The sequence below is a fragment of the Solea solea genome, chromosome 10, assembly GCF_958295425.1.
Source record: "Solea solea chromosome 10, fSolSol10.1, whole genome shotgun sequence".
Lineage (NCBI taxonomy): Eukaryota > Metazoa > Chordata > Actinopteri > Pleuronectiformes > Soleidae > Solea > Solea solea.
Window position 1 is genome coordinate 3470985 of NC_081143.1, and position 25925 is coordinate 3496909.

The 25925-nt window shown below is 42.0% G+C and overlaps 1 protein-coding gene across 1 annotated transcript in view; it reads left to right on the plus strand.

Moving 5' to 3' along the window:
- Positions 1 to 22788: 22788 nt before the first annotated feature.
- The window catches only part of hhip (hedgehog interacting protein), a 29811-nt gene continuing 26674 nt past the window's right edge, over positions 22789 to 25925 (plus strand). The window contains exon 1 of the mRNA XM_058640982.1: positions 22789 to 23663. Within this exon, the coding sequence (XP_058496965.1) occupies positions 23361 to 23663 (303 nt within the window). The 5' untranslated portion in view covers positions 22789 to 23360. The remainder of the gene's footprint in view (positions 23664 to 25925) is intronic.

Here is a 25925-nt window from a genome sequence, read left to right on the forward strand (position 1 = left end):
GAACAGTATTGACTGAGCAAATATTACCAACTCAATTATTTTTCCATTTATGAAGACTCCATCTCTAGCCAATCGTTCTTTCTCCATGGAGAAGTTATTAATGTTGTGTGCTCATTACAGCTGTTCAAACACTGGACAGCCAAATGACCCATGCTCTATGCAAACACTACAATCTACTCTGGCAGCATGTGCTAAAATAATGTGAAAGGGAGCATAATAACATTTGTCATAACTCACAGGACACGGAGGACCTGCCGAGAGAGGTCTTCAGACCCGCGTGTGTGTGTGTGTGTGTGTGTGTGTGTGTGTGTATGAATGTTTGCGTGTTTGACACAAACCAAAACAGACAGCTGTTCACACCAGGTCAGCAAACAGAGCAGCAGGTCCAGTGAGTGAGGACCTCCTCAAAGAACTTGTTTCATCTGTTGAGGAGGTCCAGAGATCTGAGGGAGCTAGAAGGTTAGGCATTGAGGGGAAAGTCTCTCATGGGGTCGATGTCAGGGGCCAAAAACAGCGGAGAACACCTCACTCTCTCTCTCCCTCCCTCTCTCTCTCTCTCTGTGACTCATTTTTGGGAGTGTGGTAATTAGTGAGAGACGGTTCGCCACCATCCTGGCTGGAACCACATCATCCATGGTGGTGACAAGGCCCAAAACAAACGGGACAGGGTGGCAGAGCAGGGGGGATGAGAGAGGGAGGGAGGCTTAGGGAGCAGGAGTGTGAGGATGTGTCACACTTGGAACCGACTGATATTACCAAATTATTCCAAGGAGCGGGAGGAAGCAGAAAGGTGGGAGGAGGAAACCAGAGAGACAAGAGGTGAGACAGTGCAAAAGTGGAGGTAAGGAGAGCTATCTCATGGCCTGCCAGGTTGTTTATAACCCTACTTTTCACCTTAATTTTTGTTTAGAAATGCATAAACTCTGCTCCACATGCACTTGCAGTTTCAGAGTACTGAAAATTTGGCAGTAACAGCTATATTTTCTTACTGATCCCTGATTTAGTATTAATATTATTTGCAGCTTCAGTTTCACCTCATCAATCTCATAACTCACCATTGTTGTTAGTAAGTTTACACCGGTATAGTCCAATGCCCGCTATACCTGTGTGATATGTATTTTCAGTCTTAAAGTCTTAAATCTTTACATGGACTCCAATCATTTTAGTCTAAAAAAAATGCACTTTTCAAATGGAAACATAGTAGTATGGTAGTATGTTGCCTTTCACTCTATGTTGGAGGTCCATCCAAGAGCTAACCCAGGACCTACACCATGAGAAATCTTGAGTCAGTTATAATGGCACTAGATGGCCCCCGGACATCGAATTACATTGCTTGCACATCAATTAATTCACCTCCATTTTCTCTGCAAACAAAATGGTCCATTCACATATCATCGCAGACCACACTGAGTAAATAGATGCCTTCATCATTGCTGTATGGTTTGGGTCAGTGTTTTCTTTGCATTTTGAGTCACAGTGATTTATGTCTGGAGCGAGTAGTGTGTGTGTGTGTGTGTGTGTGTGTGTCTGTGTGCACGTGCATGTGTGCACGGGCGCCAGTGTACATCTGTGCTTTTTACTGAAGACTTTTGAGATGCTACTGGAAATAAGCCATTAAACCTCACATAGCTTGCCATGTAAAAACCACATAATATGTTTTGTGGGAGGGATTGTTGGGGATCAAAGACAGAGCAGCAGATATGAGTTTCTGTTCCTGGCTAGTTGAAAAGGGGGGTTGTCATACCAGACATGGTGAGCACATACATTTCCTTGGGCCCTAGGCGTGTGCTGAGGTTCTGCTGGGTGGACTCATTACTCACTATGAGCCTTGGGTTGACGGAGCAGTCTGTGTCACACCCACTACGCACTGGCCATTGTGTAATCCCTCTTGGGGTTGTGGAATGAGCTTGTAATGATGACTGGTTTGATATGGCTTCACCCTCTGACACACATACAGAGCTACTTGTGAGGCATTCATGCAAAAAGAGATGAAAACCTGTTGCGATCCAAGTAATACTATCCTGCTTCTTAGGGCTTCTGTCTATGATCAGAAACACTCAGAAGAGGTTTACGTGCAGGTTTTTTTCAGCTCATCCAAAAACCGTATCATTCAACAATAAAGTAAGTAAGAATCATTACAACTGTTGACCCATAATATTGAGAGATAGGGTCCAAAGTTGATGAATTTATTGCAGCTTACTACTGTACTGCGAAGAGTATATAAATCAGATTAAGGTGTTGAGAATTATCACCTGATTTTCTGTCTACTGGTGTCACTGTGTTTTTTTTTTGTAGCTTAGCTAATTGGTTTTGAATTTTCTGGTGACATTTCTAGCACAAAAAAAGCTCCCTTTTACATACCTGTCAAGCAAAAAAAGTATGTTTGCCAGTAAAGTTTGCGACTCACTATTGTAGAATGTCAAACATCAAGCAGCTAAAGAGCCTCACACAGTTTTGGAGTTGGTATAAATCCCAGTGAAGATAAAGAGAGAGTACTGGAATGACATTCGACACACAGATGTCTGAAAAGGCAATTATCTGCACATATGTTTGCAATGAGGACTTTATAAGGTGATAATAACGTCCTCTCTGCTTTAAAATGGTCAAAGACGACACACAGAGTCCTCAAGTTGAACTGAGTGCAGTGACTCATTATGGATGTGTCCCAGAGTTATGCAAATTACCAGGATGGTGGACGTGACTCACTCATATGGGATGCACTTAATATTTATACTGAAATATGTTTTCCCTGCTACAACAAATCAAAATTTGTCCCAGTATTTTGTAACTTGGCTTCAGAGTCATTTTAGTTGTAATATAGTGTGTTACATCCACAGCTGGTATATAATAAACTAGACGTCGTCTTCCAGTTTGCTGACTGAGACCAACCTGGAAGTAAGGAATGTATTAAATAACCAGCAGGGGGTGAAAAAGAAAGGAAGGAAGGAAAGAAAAAATTTGCTTACACTTTATGATAAGTTTTTGGTATTATCTAGTTTTAGATCTTCTTTAATAGCACATGATAATTAGTTTAGCACATTTTGGTCCAATTAAGAGGAAAATAGACAATAAAGCATGGTACTTATGGAACCAGAACATCCATTTCTATTTCTAGTACAGTCTATGATGACCTCTTGTTTAAAAGGACTATGATACAACAGTTCCATGCTGCGAGTGAGTCATTTGTTAGGATTATAACAGCAGTGGGACTTATAACTGTAGTATCACTCCACAATAATCGTTAATTACACTGACGCTATCAACCACCACTAGTATGCCTGATTCACAGTGGCTGTGTGTTATTTAATTACATGTCATTTAGCAGACGCTTTTATCCAAAGCGACTTACAATGGAATTGAGTACAATCAGCTAGGGGTGGAGTCGAACTTGCGACCATTGCGACCATGATGTCTTCCGCACACAGGGTACCGGTCTTAACTACTGAGCCACTCCACCCCCCTTTTATGACACTGCTGCATTCCTTTATATTTCACCTATCTTTAAGTCTCTGTGTCGACTTTTTTCACAGGTGAAGTGGGCGGTCCGAAGCAAGACGAGACGAGATTGACGTTCTGCCAACAATATTACATTATATGAAAATGTAATGTTTCTTACTGATACCGTGATACTTTCGTGCAAATGGTAGTGAGTGGGCACAGGTACAAAACTAAATATTGGCATGATGAAAGTTATATAAAAAGTAATTGTAGACATTTGCTGAGAGCAGGAAATGATGGAGCAGTGAAATGTCACATCAAGCTGTTCATTCACCAGATGAGCAACTCCAAACTCATACTTCTATCTGGTTGTATAATTAATGGTCAAATTAGTGGACATAACCTGTGTCGTGTGCGGTATATACTATTTTTTTGTGTTACTAGGCAACAGTCAAGTCCGTCCGATTGTGGAAAGACTTTTTTTGTTGGTGGAGCCATATAATTGGATGAATAAAAACATAACTTCACCTGTTGTAGCTTCTAATTTTCAACTTTTAAAAAGCATTTAACCCTTACCCGTATAAAAGTAATATCACACTTGACATTAGCATGGCAATGGTGATGCGGTCACAGAGTTACAGGCACGAGGCCACAGGTATCACAGTCGTGCTTAAGTGAACGTCTGTGAAAGCCACAGAGAGAGTCATGATATGAAAATCCTCACTGACACACTTTCTGGGAATACAGCATCTAAAGCCGGTCGTCAACCATTCAATATATAAACTTTCTCCCATGCCTTATTAAATTTGGAAATTTGTACTCAAATACAACATGGTCATATTATGATGAAACTGCTTTAAAACACAACATAACCATTATTAATGATATAAACACCTTTACTTTGTCCACTGTATCTTGTCAAACTGTGTTCATTTCAGAAATTCCAATCAGCTCGACGTGCGTAACATGTTCTTGTTGCCAAATGGATGCACTAATATATCAGAAAGAAATCTATATGAAAAACAAAATTCCCTTTGAAACACTGGAATACGAGAGGTGTGGTACTGCATAATTACACTCATGCCCTTAATGTTGTCTCTTTATCAAGAATGCTCACAAATCCCTGTGAATGACATCATCTTGTTCTGGGGGAGCTGTAGCCAAACAGAGAGAGAGGCAGCACTGAGTGTAGCATCCAGATCCAAGCCCTCAGCAGTCACTCTCCCGAGCCAGCAGACCTGGACACCAACCGAGAAAAATATGCCAAATACCTCCCCCACAAACACCACCCCACCCCAACATTGCCGTCCACCCCTCCTATTATTTCTGCCCCTCTCCCTGTTCCTGAAAGCTTGGTTACATCATCCTCAGTGTCCACATTTCAATAATACCTCTGAAATCTCCAACTGACTACAAGACACAGAGGGGGCTGGGATGGAGAAAGAAAAATAGCAGAATGTGGTAAAGAATAACGACATGCATGCAGGCAGCTGAAAGACACAAGGTTAAAATATTAGGAACATGCCAGTCAGATGTAGCTGTCTGTCTGCCTCCGTCTTCCCTGTAATCCCTCCCAGTAGATGTGTAGTGGTAAGTGTTTGTATTGACTCAGGCCGGTCAGCAGAGCTGTCTTTTCAACCCCTCCCCTCCCTCCCTACCAATTGGGGGCTCCATGCAGGCACAGCCATAGCAGACATTTTTGCGGTGAAATCATTAATCCCACGTGCAGCTCTCTCTCTCTCTCTGTGGTCACTGGGGGTCGTGCTCCTCTGCCTTTAGCTGAATAAATCATAAAGTTTGCCGGGGGACCACACAAGAAGCCAGCCCAGTGCAGCCAGCCCATCCAGCCTATGCAGCCAGTGCAAAACACATGCACAGCCCCAGACCTTGTTATTTTTCAGAAAAACACCAACAGGGAGGCAGACACAGAGGGAGGCAAGCCTACAAAAGGCACACAAATACAACTGAGAGGACATTGCATAAGGAATAATGTATAAGTGATTATAACATTCATGTAACCTCCATAGAAAAGTGTTCCTCTCAAACTAAAATATTAGTATGGGGACAGAAATATGTGAATAAAGTGGGAGAAGGTACAACAGCGAAGAAAAAAACACAGACAGAATCTGAAAAAGATGTCAACAACATTTGCTAGTACCATCAGATCAGACAGAAGTGAAAAAAAAACCACAACATTTTTCAGAGCAGGCTCAGGAGCATCATAAAGGAGAGAGATCCCCTCTCCCTCTCTGTCTGCATGACCTCGCCAGACTGATCCTTCAGACAAGACCTGATGACTGGAGGAGGAAGCACTGTCCTGTCTGAGGATCACATACTGTCTGGGGAACACTTAAACAGGACCGGCTGAGAATGTGTGCATGTGTTTGTGTATGTGTGTCTGTCCATATTTGTGCAATGCACCAATTAAAACCAGATATTGCTGCAACAGATTGCCACAAAAAAAACATGTCTCTGTGACTATGGAAAGGGAAAACGTGTTTAGATACACATTATACTATATAATATTTGTATTTTGTGGTGAAAGGCTTATTGAGATTTATTTAAAGCTGTTCTAGTCAGTGTTTTTCTTCACTGTCAAAAGAAATAAAGACGACTCCTTTTATTGTGAAAGGGTGTGATGCGCCCACAGATATTTCTTCTCAGATCTAAAGAGCTTTTTTAGCCTCTTTTAGTGCATGGTTGTAACATCTATTTAGTGTACTCTAACCACTTGCAGCTGAAGCAGGTGCTTGTTTTTCTTCACACAAAAAAAGAAAACGATAAAGCCCAGATAAATCTGTGCCGCAACAAATGCTAAATTGTTGGTGGTTAAATTGTAGTATAGTATGTGGAGACCAAAATAGGTACAGGGAGGCCGATATTACTCAATATATTACTCAAGAGGCTGATATTAATAATTGCCAGTTTAATTCAAATGAGATGTATAATAACAAAAATACACAAGTACTCATTAAGCAGCAGTTTGCTATCTATGATGCATTAGTATAATGTACGAGGCCTTTTAATGTTACAATTTTGACGTGACTACAAATAACTCTTGTTTATTAAAAGCTGGAAAACACTTTTTGGCATAAACTTGTCTCTAATGGTGATTGAAATATGACACCATCCATTTATTTTATATGATGACCGCATACTGTGGACAAGAGAATTTCCCTGGTGTGGGATCAATAAAGTCTAATCCAATCTATGATTCTAATAATACCTGAGATATTTTTTTAATCTCCAAAAGTAACCAGTGTCTATAGATTTCTATTTTTCCTTAAACTGGCATTACAGTTATGCCATTATGTTTAATTTGAGGAAATGCTTTAAAAAAATGAAACTTTTCTAACAACTTTTCTGATCACGTGAAATTTAGCTCAACAATGAATCCACACTAACACATTTTCTTTTTTAAAACAGTATATTAAAATGGAAATGATCTGTGTTCCAGCTCTGCAGCAGAGTCATTTGTGCCCTTATATCACACAACTATTGACATAAACAGGAAAGTGACTTTCTACAGGCAGCTGTTCAATCAAAAAAGTTTAACAAAAATAAGTTACAACAATGAGCGATGAAACAATGATAAAAAGACTGAGCACATGTATGTCAATATGTATGTTTCCGTGTCCCATTCATTTGGACTACTGTCTTTGTTCCAGTATACATATACACCAGGAATCAATTTGTTGAGTGCACGTTTTGAATTTAGCTTGCAGGTAGTTGCCGAGTGCCTTCCTTCCATCCATTAACTTGAAAATATTCAATTCTTCAAGCTGATAGAGCATAAAATTGGTAAAATGTCCCGGATGTCTTATTCTGTGTATTGGCTTCACCTCATTTTTCCATGTTTAAATCAGGAGTGGGGACTGTGGTGTATGGGCAGAGCACTGTGGTCCAACTGAAGGTCTACATGCAGCAGTAAATCCACTCCTAATCGCATTATCTGGGTGCGTTGGTCCAATTTTTTAAGAAAGATCGGTTTTCGCCAAACTAACACAATAATTTTTTTTTTTCTAAGGCTAAAAATACTGTACGTGAAACCAAAAAGTCCATCTTAACTTTGGTTTTCACTGATAGTCGAGTTACGACTGTGTCATAGTTTCCAAAGGTTTCTGCTCTTCAAGACTGAAAAGCATCCTCTAGAGTTTTCAAACATTTGAGTTACTCTCACGTGCGACTCTCTCTATCTGTCAGAGAGAGAGCCAGCAGCGTTTCCAAACTTCTCCATTTCGGGTGCTCCAACACTTTGAGGTAGTGTGGATGGCAGGCGTAGCCCCCGCAGATGTGATGCATTTGAAAACTTAGGAGTGTGAATGTGTCATAAATCACCAAAGCACTGCTCTGTGTTTTGTTTTTTTAGCACCCTGCTGCCTTCTTGTCTGATCTTTCTTCACCTCCATCAAGCCTCTGTCACCTGACTTAAAGGTGAGGGTCGTCACACGTGTCACAGTGAGAAATGTCAGTGGCAGAGCACCCTGGAGAAAAAGGAGAGGGTAAGGGTGGAGGTTGAAACCCTAGCCTCACCGTTAACGGAGGCCATAGCACCTCTCGACCCAGGGCCACACATTTCTGAGTGAACTTTGGCCTTGTGACCACACCAGTAGTGCAGTCTCTCTCTCTCCCACACACACACACACACACATATTATATCCTCAGACACCCTCTGGCTTGCAGGCAGGCAGCCATTACCTGGAGATTGTATCAGTGTCAGTTTGTGGGACATTCTTGCTCCCTGGGGTAAAGCACAGAGGGCAGGCGCCTGATCTCTCTGTGAAATGTTAATGTGGAACAAAACAGGCTGAACTCTGAGTGTAGCAATATGTGGAGCGCTGTTCATTGGTTAAGAAACTCTATCCCTTTAGCATCAATTGGCATGAGGTCAACCCTGAAAACAAAATCAAACAGCTTTGAGTGCTTAGCGAAGCTTTTTAAGCACACAATGATCAGTGGAGCATACTTTACAGTATATCTACAGTGCTCTGCTCTCATTAAACTGAGACAGAAATCTGCAGTAAGAGTCTTCATTAGCGCTGGTATTTCAATTTGAAGACAGTAAATTGACCAAAGAATGCAGCTCGCTCCTTATCAAAGTCTAGAAGGCGGGGATCTGGAAATGCCTTGCTTTGTTGAGCGTTTAGTTTATCTGTCCCATAATTGCACATTGTAAAACTGTCTCTCTGGGCTTCTTGCAATCCCCAGTGGCCAATGTAACCATCTGGCCCTCGCAAAAGATCTGAGCAGGAAGTTATGTGAGACGTCAGAGGATAGGAACGCCGATAATGGATATTTAGCCTCACATGAAGTTGGCTGACTCGTCAACATTCCCGTCATTGTCTGTTGTACCTGTCACTGCGTGTTTGGCAACGCTGTCAAAGTTGTCAATCTCAGCAGAGCTTTTTCAAAAGAGTTAACAAATGGTTCATGTTTTTTTCTGCTCCGCATTGGCGTACAGGTGTGGACACTATGTTACTCGACCTTTTATAAATGGTTCATTGAATCAGAAATTCTGGCATCTCTTTACCAAAGTGCAGGTGGATGAAGCACACAGCCAAGTCTTTGTGCACGCTAGTGTTGCAGTTTCACTATTGGGAGCACCTGCTGTGTTCCGGCACAAGTATGTCTCTGAGTTATGTCAACTGCATGACATGGTGAGTTTCAATTGTTATTATTTTACCTTTATATTGCTTGAAAGGTTATCAAGTCCCCCTGTGAGGACTGCAGTCCCAACCATTAACAATAAATCGCTCTGTTAGCACATAATATGAGCAGGTTGCTGGAAGCCTCTTACCAACTGAGGCACACACTCCAGTTGTGAAGGGCAAGAGTTTGTGTAAACATGCGTGTGTGTAATTACATCCTGCGTCCCAACCTATACCTGGAGGGATGAAGTGTTTCGAAAAACTGGAGACAGACATATTAAGACAAGGAGGTCTGAGAAGAGTCACCCCTTGCAGGGGCAACCCCTCTGCACAGATCCTTCTTTATGCTCCTGTTTATTATGGTCCCAAGTAATCCATGCCTTGTGCTCTACCCCAGAGCTGCCATATATCAACATCTTGCTGGTGGTTTGCAGGGTTCCAAATAACAGATAGGGTGCACTGAACCTACCATGTAAACTTTATAAAACACATTCGGCAGAACTATAATTATTTACAAAACCAGAGCATGGGAATGTTTTTTGTAGGGAAGGGGTCTTTTTTTTTCTCTCAGCATTTGTTGCCTATAGCATTTATAGTAAAACAGGGATTATATTTTATGAGCACCTTGTTATGATTTCTGTATGTATTTGTGTTTCATTTGAACACGACTCACACACGAGTCAACGTTTCACCTTTAATGTTTAATGTTCCAACAGTCTAATGGACAGTTGTACAAAATGTAGTCTACCTTTCTGTTGAGCAGGCGTGGCAAAAAAAAGAAGAAGAAGAAAACGGGTGGGGAGAGGGGTTGTTGGTGAGAAGAAGAGGGGGGTTATTTTTGTGAGCACCCCTACAATGCTCCACCTGTGCCTCAGCCATACCCCAGAGGACCACCCACTTAGGGAGAGAGAGGGCAGTCGAGAATCCCTATAACCTCTTTGGGTGGGCAATAAGGCCTTGCACTGAAGTAAAGAGTTTCAGACAACTGAAAGACTCAGGAGGAATGACTCTCAGGGAGTACTATCACACCACCAGCGAAGAATGGCAAGTGCTGGTGTGAATTAAAGAGGTGCTACATCAAAGCAACCCCTGTGAGTCTGTGACTGTGTGTGTAGTTCATGTATGCACATACTGTAAGAGCGTGTGTGAGGTTAATCAAGAACAAGTGACTGAATCGAGAATCTAAAACCTTTATTTTCATTATAAAACTCAGTCTAGTCGGATATCATCGCTGCCGTGAATAATGAACAAGCCCCACACGCACACTCATCTCATCCCTGTCATCAACGATGTCAGGGTGAATTTCATGCAGATCACCATCAACATTAATAACTGTCAGTCATTGTACCAGCATGAAACAGCTAACAACCAGATGAGTAGCAGGTCTCCACTGAAGAAAGACTCAGACTGCAAAGGTCAAAGACACCATCACTGACACGTTTAACGCTGAGCAGGTCTGGTGCAACGACGAAACACCAGACAGCTACCATGTCATCCCTCTGTCTGAAATGTTGTATTTTATATAAACCAATACAGACGTCCTACTTTAAGCTGTATTGTCTGGACTGAGGCGACAACCTCACAACCTGTTAAATTTTTTAATTCAAATATGCATGAATTCTGCTCTGAATATGCCTGTTTTTCTACCCTGACATTTTGGAAACGCTTCATGGCTTAATTTTTGTCAACTGACAGCAATTACTTCCAATTAATTCATTCTTATGAGCACAACTCAATTATCAGGTCAAAACATCCCTGTCAGTTTCACTCGTTGGTCTCATTAAAACATTTTTCCCTCTATTTTGTATCATTGTTGTGTCTCATTTGTAGGACACACCAGCAGAGACACAGATACATGGTCACATGGTGTCTCTATGTGTGTTAGTATGGACACAGATTACATCTGATACAGCGCTGAAATGCTCATCTGGATGAAGGTTGGGTTGTTTTTTTTTTAATGAAATCGATTGAATAGCTGTACACTTTCTTTCGTCCTGTGTGGCGGTATTTCCTCTTGTGAGGAGGTTAAATATGCCTCTGATCATTTAGGGAGTGACCTGATTTAAGAGACATAAGCCTTGTAATCTGTAGGAGGTCACTCATTATTAAGGCACAGTTTGACCCTGGGGCTCAAGTTTATCAGTACACTTCAACAGAAGATCTTGTTTCATCTGACAAACATCATCACTCAATCACTTGTGTGACTTTCTTGTGTAAAAGGAGTGAATTGCTGAATGCATCGGAGAAATTGTGAGAGTTTACACCTTTACTCCAGCCAAAATGATTATACTTGTTTATACTAAAGATTATATATCTTGCCGCTGAGAATGGCTATTCTGCTCAATAGCGTATGGACGCTGTTTCATCACGAGCTGGACTGTGCACTTCCACAGAACAGAGAACATTCAAAGAAAATACACATTGATCATTGAAGAATAACATATACTGCATCAATCACAGCTTGGGAACCACAGATGTGACACTGGGAATATACAGCATAGTGTAAATGACCGCATATTTTCAGTGTGGGTAATTCTGCTTGAAACTAAATCTAAGTTATACCCAAAGGTGAGGTGCAAAGATGAGCGCCTGGTTGTGTTTGCTTGTATATATCTTTGCTTATGTATATATGAGTGATTGATGGCTGAGGAAAGAAGCGAAGGCCGCCTCCCCGGTGGTCTGGCTGGGCTCTTAGCCACTGTGCAATGACCGCTGCTGCTGCTATCCCTGACCCACATCACCACATCATTGACACTAAACCGACCGCCAATCCTCCGCTGGCCCATTGCCTTTGGCACTCTCTTCTCTGGAGCTGTTTGGATTATCACCCTGCTCCATAATGAAGACCGGACAATAATGAAGAAGAACACTGTGTCCACAAACTACAAGATAAAGTTTGTTTGTCTAAAATTATGATCAGGCTGACTAATATTTTCCTCTCTCCTTTTTTAAAGAAAAACAAAAAAATGTGGTGCACAGCACTGCTGCACAGGCCAACCCTGTGGTGCACGTGTTAAGTGGCAAACACAAGGAGGATAAAACAGCTCAGGAACACTATCCCATGTTCAAATAAACAGAGGTGTGTGGGGTCTGAAGAACAAACACACATTCATTAGGTGTCTCGGTGCCCACTCACACCAGACACACACACACACACACACACACACACACATGCATGCAGTTTGCCTTACTCTCTCTTTTTTATCTTGTTCTTTTTCTCAGACGCGCACACTCACAGTCCAACCCCCAATAAGACAATCAAACAGCTCCACTGACCCATAGCTTCTTCTGGGATTTGGAGTTTACACCCCGACATGGGCCGCCCATTCCTGTTTACCCGAGAAACCTGACTGATGGATTGTATTGTTTGGCCTTTTGCAGCTATAATTGGCTCTGTTGTATAGGTTAAAGCTTGGGATATATTCTGCAGACCCCAAACATGCCACAAATGGCCTCTGGGTCAATAACACTCATATCAGTCCATGGCCCCCTAAATGGTAAAAGGGTCAGAAGTGAGTGTCACTGGCTTGCTCACATCAGTCGATGCACTCGAAATGTTGTACAGACTGTGCACTGAGTGTCATTCTGATATGCACAACACATACACGTTTCCAGGCATGCACAGTGGGTTTCTGCTCTCCCTATAGTGACACAGTATGAGAAACACAAAAATGCAACTATTTTGCATACAATCTGAACGTGTGGGCCAAGAAGCCAAGAAATAAAACAAAGGCGACGACAAATATTGCAAACACTGCCACACACAGTGGTACAACATTTTGTTCACCTCCAAAGTTGCTCACATGCTTCAAAAATGTAATGGTTTACAATCCATTTTGCAAATTGAGCATAGAGTTAATTCTCTCAAAAGTATTAAATGAGGGGAGTAAACTTGCGTAGATGGACAAGAGTCAGATGACCAAAGCACTGGTTGCTAAGCATTTTACAGTCATTGACAGCTCTCTGTTTGGTTACAAGTATTTGCTTAAATGCAGCTTCCTCTCCTCTGCTGCCTGCTAATGAGGCTGCAGACATTTGCTTAAGATTGTGCAGAGTTTTGCTGTTGATCTTGCGGCCACACCATTTCCAGTAAATGCAATGATTTTCCCCAGTTTGTGTCACACCCTCATGCTGCATTTCCATCTTCACAGGTTTACAGCCGTGATGAATCAACACACAGCTTACAGAAAGCTCATTTGTGTGTTGTGAGTGTGAACAACCCATACCGTTGCACTTTTCTGTTAGCCATGCAAACACAACTCTGACAAAGCTATGAGAAGACAAGGACACAGAGACAAAATTAAACATTAATTGCAAAAATATCTAATGTTTCGGAGAGGGGAAGGTTTGTATTCCAACTGCCACTGAGATGAAATTGTTTGTATTTAGAGTTTCACCGTTCTCATGCCATACATACGGGATATAGTAAAGCTCTGAACTGCACATGACACTAGTAGAAAAGGCAAACGTTGATAACAGAAACAAATACAATGGAAAAAAGTATTTTCTCCCTCCTTTTCCTTGTAACAGCTTGAAAACATCTAAAGCGATGATGAAACATTGTTCTACAAAGTGATCAGAACTTCCACAGATATGCAGTGATATTGTTCTTACCCTTTACGCAAATAAACTTGAAATCATTACTCCGTCTAATTCTGAATGTTCATGCACATGTTGTTTATTTGGAATTTATTTATTTGTTTATTTGGAATGGAAAAACAGGAATCAACAGACAGCGGAGACACATCCTTTATTAGCGGCCACATTTTCTTAATTGAAAAGCAAAACAAATGTACAACACTTGGACAGCGAAATGTAAAACATGAAATGGTTTCAGGAGCGTTTGAACATTTCTGATGTGATCCAAATGCAACAGCACTGTCCAGTTGACCACACAAATATTTGGAGTACGCAGTGATACTTGGCAGTCTCCTTCTCCTTGAAACAGCATGCAAGCCACATGTTGTGAAAGGCTGGTGGGGGTAAAAAAATTCACTTTCCCAAGGAAAGACAAGTGTTGAAATGCACCAGAATGTTGTACTGTGGTGCACAAATGATTTATGAACAATCCATCCTCGAATTTTCTTGCTGGTGTATCTCACCAGCGTTGCTGAGTTCACTCAACTCTCCCTTGGATATCAAAATTCACACAGCTCCTATGGTGGGCTGAGTGCCCCACAAGAACATAAAGGCTCAGTTCATTTAGCATCTTAATAAAAAACACACCATATGGCTTCTATGTCTTGGCCTGTAAAATCATAACAACCTTACTAATCAAAGACATTGTGTCTAAGGAAGACTGAGTCAAGTTGTGGCCTAATGTCGGTTCTCTGGTTCTCAGCCTTTTTACAGCTCACAACCGCTGATCTACAAGTATCGATGTCAAACACCTGCTCACACACACACCACTGCTCTTCACAATTACAAAACACTCAATAGTACTGGTACCAAGTCAACTCTTTAATTCAAGACCCCAGTGCTCTAAAGCAGGGGTGTCAAACATACGGCCCGGGGGCCAGAACCGGCCCGCCAGAGGGTCCAATCCGGCCCACACAAATTTCACACTACGATTACAATCTAAACGTAATGTCAAATGCAATATTTTTCATTTCCAGATACCTGTGACTAAATGTTTGTGCCTTTATAGATCCAGTGTGCTGTGTAAATAGTACATTTAGGCATGATATTGTCGAAACTGCACTTATATTTCTCAAGAAATGTCATGTTTGTAAAAATATCCTTCATTAAATGTAAAACAAACGAGAAAAAACAAAGGAGTTCTTGTTGTTCATAGGTTATTATGCTATTATTTTACTATTTTTACTGGTCCGGCCCACTTGAGATCAAATTGTGCTGTATGTGGCCCCTGAACAAAAACGAGTTTGACACCCCTGCTCTAAAGAAACCTAAAACAAAGAGAGAGAGAGATTGATTCGGGTCACTTATGAAATGAGTGCTTCGCTCAGTGTTCATCTTATTAAGGGCATGAGTATTTTTTCAAAAAAAACCTGTGGAAGAAACTTAACTATCAACTATTTTTCCAGCTATCCTTCCTCCTACTGCCACTTAACGTTTTTATAAGCCGTTCTCTATGGAATATGCATGACATGACAACTGATCAATCACTGTAATAGCACCTCTTTTCTATCAACCTCACATTAGCGTTGAAAGACAATGAATCAGGTGATCATCAAAATGACTGTGGGTCATCCTGTGTGATCCAGTGCATGAGTACATGTATCAAATTGTATTGCAAAGAATCCAGTAGCCTCTGGCCATGTGAAAAAGACGTGATAAATAAAAGACACTGCCTCACAGACAAAAACAACTCTCTGACAAGGAGAGGATGGATGTGGTGCAGAGGGAAACATTTTATCAGAGTCTTTGCACATCGCGGGTCATGTAAGTATACTTGAATTCCTTGGTGGTCCAATACTGCTATCAGCATCTGGAATGTAGTAGTAACTTCACCCAAAACAACTTCTGCTCTGTATCTTTGCAATTAGCTGAAGATAAACTTGGGTTTTACACTGTCCTGATTTGTCCTTTGTTTCTTAAATTATTTACAACATGATCTTTCCCACAAGAACGTACAAACATGTAGCTTGTGTTTATGGTCACTGACTTGTTGTGTGCTTTAAATGGCTGTGAGGGGAGTATGACGATAATGAAGCAGTGTTTATGTTTAGAAGTGCGTAGTGGTCATAGGCGTGCGACTGTTTGCATGTCCTGTGTCGGTCTAAGCATATGTATGTATGGGGGACATCTGGAAGTATATGGAGACAACTTTCAGACCACATGAGAGACAGATCTGTCCATGTGTGTCAATGTGATGGAGGGTTTTGAGGAGTGGGAGAGGGACATACAGTGGCAGACAGAGCAGTGACCCCGTCGTCTGTGATTAAGCCTGTGTGTGTGTGTTGTATAAACCACAGGAAGTAAGGACATTTTGTGAAAGTGAAGACATTTGGACTGTGTTTGTGTCGTCTGGTTTTCTGAATCAGGTTGATGAAATACTCAGGGTTAGAATCCTTGGTAAAACATAGTTTGCCCTCTAAATTACTACAGAAATATGGCATTTTCAAAGCTGTTTTCACCGTGTGTGGCCTTTGGTGATTTTTGTTGTTGTTGATGTCTATTTGGTCGGTGAACAAAAACAATGTAACATTATTTTCTTCATCTGTCAAGCAATACTATCAGACCTGACTGAGGGACTGAGGTTTTTTTTGTCTTTTTTTATGTGTAAACAGCAGCGGCTCAGGGGCGGACATGTTTTCATGCATACATGTTTTCACAATCTGTTTGCAGATCCTCCTCTTGACATAAAACAAATGGTGTCACACATTCTGAACACTGCAATACTGAGAAATACAGAGAGAGTTTTGTGGCGCTGATAGGCTTAATCGGTGTGCAGTCATTTGAAAGGGGTTTAAATATGTGTTTATGTTTATGCACTAGTTTTAAATCAAACGTTAAGTCTCTTTCAAGGTGACATGTGTACTGAAATACATTCTTTGATGCAGTTAATGTGAGCTGAATGGGATTTGTGTCAGGTAGTGTTGCCATACCCAGCATGAGTACATGTTGTTGTACGTGGTGATACCTCAACATGTCCTTCTGATTAACTCCTGCTTGGACTGTATAACGTCTGTTTTTGTTTATTGTCAGTTTATTATGTTAGTCAGTAAATGTGTAGAAAACTATAATTCTTGTGTCCAGTAAATGCAAATTGTACTTGAGGCAAATAATAATTTCCTGTTCTTTCTTCCCAGCAAACTGCGTTCTTGTCACGACTGACTCAAACCTGCCATGACTGGGGCCAACATGAAGACCACCTTCTGACACAACACTTATGCTGCTGCTGCTGCTGCTAATGAAAACCTTAAGGCTACGAGCAGGCAAAACACATCTGACTAACATGCAGTTGTCCGTGACCAATGCAGAGACTTTGTAGCTATTTATGTGTCAGGTGAAACATAAAGAATAAAAGCAAGGGCAAGGTGGAAAGCATCTGGACATAAATAATGAAACATTTTGGTGTCACGCTGAGTTTAAAGAGAGTGGGGATAACAAAAGCAGTAGCAAACCTGGAACATTGCAGTTTTCAGATGATGCATCAAAGCGAACATCAAATGCCTTTCACGGCTAGTATGAACAAAGAACACAAAGGAAACCACAGATTGGAATTACCTTTAGGGAAGCAATATGAAAATGTATACTGTAATAACTGGGCAGTGTTTTCGACTTTGGAATAACTGAAAAGAATAAGAACAAAAACATCCTGACAGAAGAGGCTGGCATATTATAAAAAATGACTCATTCTTTGTAATCAGATCTCATACAAAGGGGAAGTTTTCACTTCGGCTTTTTTAATGTAAGAGAACAGCAGCCAGGCGGGGAAATATTACACTGAAATGAGACCTCAAACCAATTCCCTTGGACAATGAAATTCAGCGGGTTCCAAAACACTGACCTTTGTAATGATAAAAAAATCTGTCTGATTCTACACCTCTCTGGCTTCTCCGGAGGGCCTGTTCCTTTTCTGTGGTAAAAACCATTCAAGTGCAAAGAGACTGTGTAACTGTGATTTCACAATTGGCCACAAGCCTTAGGAAAACCATATAATGTCCCCTTTCAAAATGACAGTCAGGACATTATACGGTCATATAACACTGCTGCACTATGAAACCAATAATCTCTCCAAATGCATGCTGAGGACCACCTTGAGAGTCACTTTTCCAAATATTGGAAGTGAAAATACTTTCCATTTGTCTAATCTAAATAAGGGTGGAATTGATTAATCGGACCAGTGTGTCTGCTAGCCTTTTTGTTTGAATGATAAAAGTTTAATATACAGTATGTGGCAGTGAAGCTACACTGCAGGCAAGTTTCTTGAAATGAAATGTTCAAGTTGAGAGTGAGAACTGAAGCCTTCTGTATCCACCAAGCGTGAAGAATGTGCAGCATAAACTCGTTGCGATGGTCTTTCGTGAAGCAGAAAAACTGCTAAGAAAGAGGGCGACTGATCAGCAACAATAGACAAAACACATGACACTGCACATTTAATATTTTCACTTGAGCTAATAGCGACCAAATGACATTAGTGGGAGTCTCATTTATCAAATGTTTAAGACATCTTTTTTTTAAAAGTCATTCTTACACACACACATCTGCTTGGCCTGCTCAGATGCCATGAGATGAGAGGAGCTCTCAATAGCTTGGGCCTACCTGATGGAAAGCCTGAGAGGCCAGGCAGGAACAGATGGACTGAGGACGGCAGGATATGGGGAAAGAGGGAGTAAAAGGGACGGAATGAAGGGAGAGAGCATCGACAGTCAGGGACCACCATCAGTGCTGCCCACACCAGACTACACCCACCACCACCCTCATGCCCTCAACCCCATCCCACCAAGTTCACTTGCAGCAAAGTGATTCTCTCTGCTGTAATGAATCTGCAATTTGCACACATATGTACGGTACCTAAGATGGTTGTACTTTGGGATCTGTTTAAACCTGATGGAAACATTTACAAACAAGTGACCACACAGAGTCTTCAATCTGCCCATTAACCTCTAACTTGCCTTTGGGGGATATTGCTATTCTCTATTATAGGGCTCAGAAAGGACCTGCAGGAGCGGCAACATGGAGGAAGTGGAAATAGTCCTTTTCAAAGCCGACTACAGAGGCAATTAGCCAAGCACTAACAGGACTGAGCTATGGTCACTTCCATCCTTGTCCCTTTTCTTCTTTGTGGGAAGAAAAGTCCTGAGAGATCTGAGACCTTTGAACAACCACTTCTTAGCTCCCCGAGTTGGGATTTAAAGACTTACTATGCCCAAAACATCTGGGAAGGCATCGCTCTCCAAAGTGAACATCTAATCTGGTTCCTACATTTCCAGTCAGGAGCAGTGCAAGCCAGTGTTGCTCTATTTATCTTCCCGGAGCTGTGTCATTGTACTGTGTGTATTTGTATGCATCAGGCATTGAGTATGGTGTAAACAGTTACAGGACACTTTGTCTTTCTCAGCTTGTGCAACGGGGTAACATGTCTCGTGCCACTACGCCAGGGAGCCCTGGGGGACTTCACTTACTCATGCCATGTGTATACTTTAGCCAAACAAGGCCTAAGGACACTCCAGGGTGGTACAGGGGAGGGAGGGAGGGCTGAGGAAGCTAAAGGCGAGGTAGTGTGGTCTGATGGTTGAAGGCAGTGATTTAGAGGCTGTTGATACCGGGCAGACGGCCCAGGCTCAGTCACTGACTCACTGTAGATGACGCTGCATAAGTCACTACACTTAAAATGTCCTCATGTGTTTATATCTGTTCAAGTGGAAATCAGGCACACTCGTACAGCTGGAAATTGCTACTGGATCTGATTTTCTGGTTTCTCTCTCACTTTACCCTGAAGCTTTCATAAACAGATGGCAGGGGCTCATTAAGCTGTTGTCAAGACTATTAATGACATTGTGAACACTTTCCGAGCTCTGTATGCCTCGGGGCGTACAATTGCCAACGCTGGGCCATTAAAGAAGGTGTGAGAGTAACACAATGCTGCTGTGTGCTGCAAGGTCAGGGATGGATGCCATGAAAGAAAAGTACACACATGGTTGAACAGCTGTTAGCAGTGAGCTGACATTAATGATTTCATGTTAGAGAAGAATGGCATAATGTGTGTGATTTTGGCACTGGGGAAGTGACTAGTTTGGCTGCGGTGACCATACATTTCTGCACTGAATACTTACCACGTGCATTGTGCTGCAGGAGGTTGATCCATATTTGTCTACAATACACATGCATGCAAAAACAGGTAATGCATTTTAACACGCCAAGAGTTGGGGAACTGATTTCACTGCGACAGCCGATGATCACTTGTTAATCACAACCATACCCATTGCATCAAATATAAATACAGCTGCATTTCATTTGCAGGTATTTCATAACAAATACACTTTTTTTTGTGTGTGATGATGGCACTAGTCAGAGAGGGACGAGTTTCAAGAGCAATGAATTTTGCATAGCAACATCTATAAGGGCCGGGTCGTACTCACTGTGTTCCGCTGAGATCCGCTTCACCTCTCTGCTTGTGTACGCGTACCCACAGATCAGTCTCTGGGACTTTCTCTGCACTTGCATACTCAATCTCCGGTTCCATTCCAGTGGCAGTGATTTCTCACCAGGAGCTTGCCCACTTTTGTCTATCCTTGTGTTCTTTAAAAGTTGTACACGTGTGGGTACCAGTGGACCTCCTCACTTAATCTCAAACTGGTTTCCATGGTGACTGTCTTACTCCTTTGACCAAAACAATAGAACTGGACTGGAAAGTGTCGTGCTACATGGGGCATGCTCAGTCGGTATGTTCCGGCACGCACGGAAATGGATTGATGAAAAAATCCAGGCCTCAGACAAATACGCTTCTTTTTTTATTTGTGTACTGTTTGTATTTGTGTAGTTGATCTGTTTTGTGTACTTGTTGGCCTACTGTTGGCTTTCTGTACCTGTCTTGAGACCATTAGATTAGCATGCTCGCTGTGAATCATATGTTTACGTCTTGAAATCTACTGCTGATGTTCATTAATATACACTGCAGCCGTCGAATAAACAAATAAATAAATAAAACACTCAGGGACAAATTTAGGTGAGGTGTGAGGTCGTGGTTTTGTAATGGAAAAAAACATAAAAAGACAAAATGGAGTTCTGTCATCAGTCTTGTTGTGTATGCACATGATTGCAGTGTTGTCATGAAATAAACAATAGCAGAAACAGAATGACTTGGAGAACAGAGTCAGCTTTGAACATCTCAGTTTGGGAAACAGTGGAGGCAGCAGTGAGGGCTTTCAGACCTCCAGACTCATGTTGTTGATCCTTATGTGGTCACACAAAAAAAAAACCTAACCATCATCCTCTGGGATATCCTCTCACAGGGTCAGACGCTGAGTGCATAGAAATTTCCCCACTGACCCTGCAGAAAAAGAAATGGGCAACGCTTAAGGTTTCCTTTTCTGGGAATGATATTTTATTTAGATCAATATGGAGTTGCACAACTCCTCCTACAAAGCCAAATGAAAGCAGGAGTAGCTGAAAGATATTGAGTAAATACATATTTATTGATGTGTTGAGGGTACTGTTCCGTTAAGACCATTTATTTGTAAGTTTTGTTTGTGTTATTTCTTTACGTGTATGTATGTGTGTGTGTCTGCTCTGTGTTTGTGCTTCAGCAGGACTATGTCAGCTTAGGTCTGTTCAACTGCAATTCTCTCTAATGGTCTATCTCTCCGAGCAGATGTTCTCTTCTCTGCTCCACAGCTGCATCCCACATGTGTTCACACTGTTCGACAACACAGTTATATTCCTTCTCTCTGCTGTTGGTGGTGGCGGCGGCGGCGGCGGCGGCAGCGGCGGCAGATTCCTTCTCTGCACATGGTCCTGCTTCTTCCCTCCTTTCACAACACACTGTACCACAGTAGCACTTTGGCTATACTTGGTCCTGAATGTCTTCAGTCGGGTAACGTAAGGAATGTAGAGGGTGGGGGGTCAGATCTGGCAGCGTCTGCCATGGCTTCATAGCACACAGTCATTTCCATAATTGCCCACAATCAAACCAACCCCTCCTGGATTCCACCCGCTCCAGATTCCTGTAGATAAGCTGGGGCTGTGGTGAGTGCCGGAGACCCCCAAGTAAGAACAGGTGCCGCTGACATTGTAACTGATTTCAGATTTTCCTGAGTATCCAAAAAAGGCCCGGGGCACTGGTTGTTGTTTCTCTGTTAATTGTTGGACATTCCCTTTAAGATCGCTATCAAGTGATGTGTCAGTCAAGGAGAACGAATAACTGTTTATCATGTTTGTTTGTTTATTAGAAGTCAAATAAAGATGCTCAACAGTGTGTAGGGAAAACAAATTCATGGTGCCAATTTTACATAATATCTGCAAGGATTTAGAAAAACAAAGCCAGAAGCCAGATGCAAAACATGCATGGGATATTTTTCATGCACATACACTCACTGGCCACTTTATTAGGTACACCTGTTCAACTGCTTGATATCAAATCAACCAGTCACATATTCAATGCATTTAGCCACATAAACATGGTCAAGACGACCTGCTCGAGGAACAATGAAGAAAGGTGAGTTGAGTGACTTTGAATGTGGCATGGTTGTCGGTGCCAGACTGGCTCATCTGAGTATTTCAGAGTATTTTCACACCCAACCATCTCTAGGGCTTTACAGAGAAATGTCTGAAAAAGAGAGAGCAGTTGTGTTCTGTGCGGAAATACCTTGGTGATGCCAGGGGTCAGAGGAGAATGACCAGACAACAGTAACTCAACTACTCCTTCCACTCCTTCAGTGATGCAGAGGATGATCACAGAATGTACATCAAACTTCAAACTGCAGCAGCAGAAGTCCACACTGAGTCCTGAAAGCAAAAGTTGCCATGGGCTACTGTTGTTATTTGCAGTTACCATCAACATAACTGTTTGTTTACATCCTCAATTTCAGACTGAATAAGATTTTTTTCCCCCAGCATATCGACACAGTCATGGCTTTTCCCTGCTCAGCCTCTCACTGTCGCCTCTCTCTCTCTCTCTCTCTCTCTCTCTGTAGGCTTTGCCAGGTAATCGCTTACCTCGACGTGGACGCGACTGCGGCCACAGGCGCGCGCTCCCGCGAAGTCATACGTCACCGTGCTCGCTCCTCTTCTCGCGCGCTGGTTAAAAAGAAGGAGGAAAGAGCACGGGAAAACATGTGAGCGCTCTGAGGACTTAAGTGAGAGGCAACTTTTTATTTTCTTATATGTTTTGATGCGCAAACCGCCGTGCTGTGCGCCAAAGGAATTACATCTGAAACTACGTCACGGGTCTCTTTCTCTCTTTTTTGTTTGCAGTATACACAGTGATTTTGTTTGCTTCTTTTTTCTTCTTTTTCTTTTTTTTTTTTTTTACTTTTTGAGTGCTTCAGGATCATTTGTGTTATTGATTGGCTTTAATTTCGTGTTTTTTTCACTCCATAATCTGAATCAACTTTAATTTATTTTAATCACATTTCTTTATAGCAGTGGTTTCAGTTTAGGACACCTGCTCTGACAAACTGCATATTTGCCATTTCAACACTTATTGTTGTGCTTTAGCACAATTTAAAAAAAACTTGCATACATTACAAGGTTTTGAAGAAAAGAAGAGCATATTTTTGTGTGTTTTTGTGTGTGTTTTCCCCCTCACACGTTTCTATTTGTTGATATTTTTTTTATGATATTTATACATAAATACAAATACAAACTATGAAGCATTTGCAATTCGTGCTCGTCCTGGCCATCGCGGTCAACGTGTGGGAATGTGGGGACGCAAAGTTCGGTGAGCGAGGAGAAATTGGCCCCAGGAGGAGACGATGTTACGACGGAAGCTTGCCCAAGCGGCTGAAGAAGAGGGAGAGAAAAGTGCTGCTTGACGGCAGTGGCAGCAGCAGCAGCAGCAGCAGCAGCGGCAGCAGCAGCGCAGATGTTTGCCACAGGTTGTACCCCCGTGTGTCCTGCTGTCCCACCAGGAGAGCCGCCTATCAGATCTTGCACCGCAGGGACGCCAGGGTGAGTTCATCATGTTCACCCACCACAATGGTGCTTTTTACCCCCCTTTTTAAAGGGAGATGCTGTGTTTTTCAACTGCTAAGTCCCCTTCATGAGGTGCATTTACAGCCTGTGTGTATTGTCATTCTGGGGGAGTGGATTTGCTGATGGTCAGGGGGGTAAATATGGCCCCGGGCTGTGTTGCATTCCTCTGATTGTCCCTGTAAAGCATGTGTTACAGGGACATACTGTATATGTCTGTGCATCATGTGGAAACGTCATTTGCTCCATCAAACCACACAGATCCGGGCACGTTTTATACTGTCTACAGTTTTTAATATGACATTAATATTCTTCTGTATGTTTATGTTCTCATGCGTGGGTTCCCCGTGTGTTGATCTTTCCGTTTGTGTCATGAAGTTAAGCTCTATGGTTTCCCCGTTGTGCTTCTTTACGCACAGCCTGGCGCAACTCTTAATGCAGCGTGTCCCGTGCGCTTCAGCGTTACCATGGTAATCACTCTCCGATTAGAGCACGTCTCGCTACACTTCGCTACAAGTGTCAGGAGAAATGAGTACTATCTTGTCTGTTGAACTCTTTAAAGGTAGGAAACTCGGTTGTGTCGCTTTTCACTTTGAACTCTGAGCTGATTTGGTGTTTCTGTTCGCTAAAGGAGGAACACGTCTCTTTAATCTGAGCTTCTCCAGAGTATTGATATCATCGAGCTTTGGGAAAGTGTTAAACTGTCATATAAGCTCAGGGTTGAAGCCTCTGCTCGGTCTCTGTGGGAGTTAAAGAGAGGAAGGGTAAAATAAAACCAACAACAACAACACAATAAACGACTGTATGTGTCAAACTTGTGGCGGATTCCGTTGGATCCTCACCGGGCCATTCACATGTTAAACCGGTCCTCGGATCATTCAGTGGCTGGGTGGTATCTCACTTTGTGTTGCGACAAAAAGCCATATTGCATCATTTAATTTGCTCAAGTCATGCAAATAAAAGCGGGGGGTGAAAGTGAGTGGGACAAACTCGACTTCTCCTCCTCCCCACTACACTGCCCACACACGGAGCCCTTTCTGATTATGGCAAAAGAATAACAACAACACCATTGTGTTTGTTGGTTTCGCTAATGGGAGAAGCTGGAGAACATCACTCTCCCCCCACTCATCAGCCCTGTCCAAGTGTTAATGCCTTTGAGAGGGTGTGTGTCCTTCACTATATCCTCCTGCCAACTAACTTACACCTATTCCCTGAGGACAAGTGCTTTGTTGAAGCTTTAGTGTTGCCTGCAGTAGTGCTCAAACCCCCCCACGGACCCCCAGTCCCTCTGCCCATATGAAGTCTGCAGTGTATCACAGATTTCTTGCCATTTAAAGACAAGTGATTTTGATCAAACGTGGCATTCTGCGTGAATATGTTTTTTTCTCACTGATATTTTCCTGACAAAAGCCATTGTGTTATATTAGAAAGAGGCGATCATGTAACAGCTTTTCTTTCTTCTTCATAAGAAGCCGATAGCTTCTTATGAAGCTATCGGCCAAAATCACTGGATCAGATAAATCAGGTAAAAATCTGATAGGAAACACAACCTGTCACACATTTGTTAAATTGTGTTACACAGCATTATGTTTGGCTGATAATGACTAAGTCATAAATGCATCTTGAATGACGTCGGTGTTTGGGATATCAGTTTTTGACTTGGGCATGAAAAGGGGGCGTCTTCCCTAAGTAACCATCAGCCTGTTTTAATGTGTGCATTCATTAAAACCCCAAATTGAACCACAAAGTTAAAATATAGCACAAAAGCTTAATTGCTATATATTCAGCTTATAAAGTATGATGTTTTAGAAAACACTTGCCTGAATTCTTACTCCAGCTTCTGCATGAAGTGAAGTGAAAAGTGAAAATTTCACTGCTTTGGAAAAATGGTGGAAATGGCAAGAAGAGGTGTATGTGTATTACTTGATTTAGAGTAAGGAGCAAATATTACTACAACAATCGATAGAAGCGACAATAAAAAACTGTGTATCAACAGCTACCAACACTCTTTATTTACATCATCAAAAAGAATGAAAATCAGGTTTATGCTGCTAGAGAAAATGATATGCACTGATATATCCTGGGTATAAGTCATTGACATTTTAATTTGCTTATGCCATTTAGGCTCAGTGTTTCTCCTTATGGCTTAGCGGTTGACCTGTGTTACCTTGTCCTTAGCAAAAGAACAACAGCTGAGCCTCATTGCCACTTTCTCCCCACGTTTGAGGAACATGCTTGCCG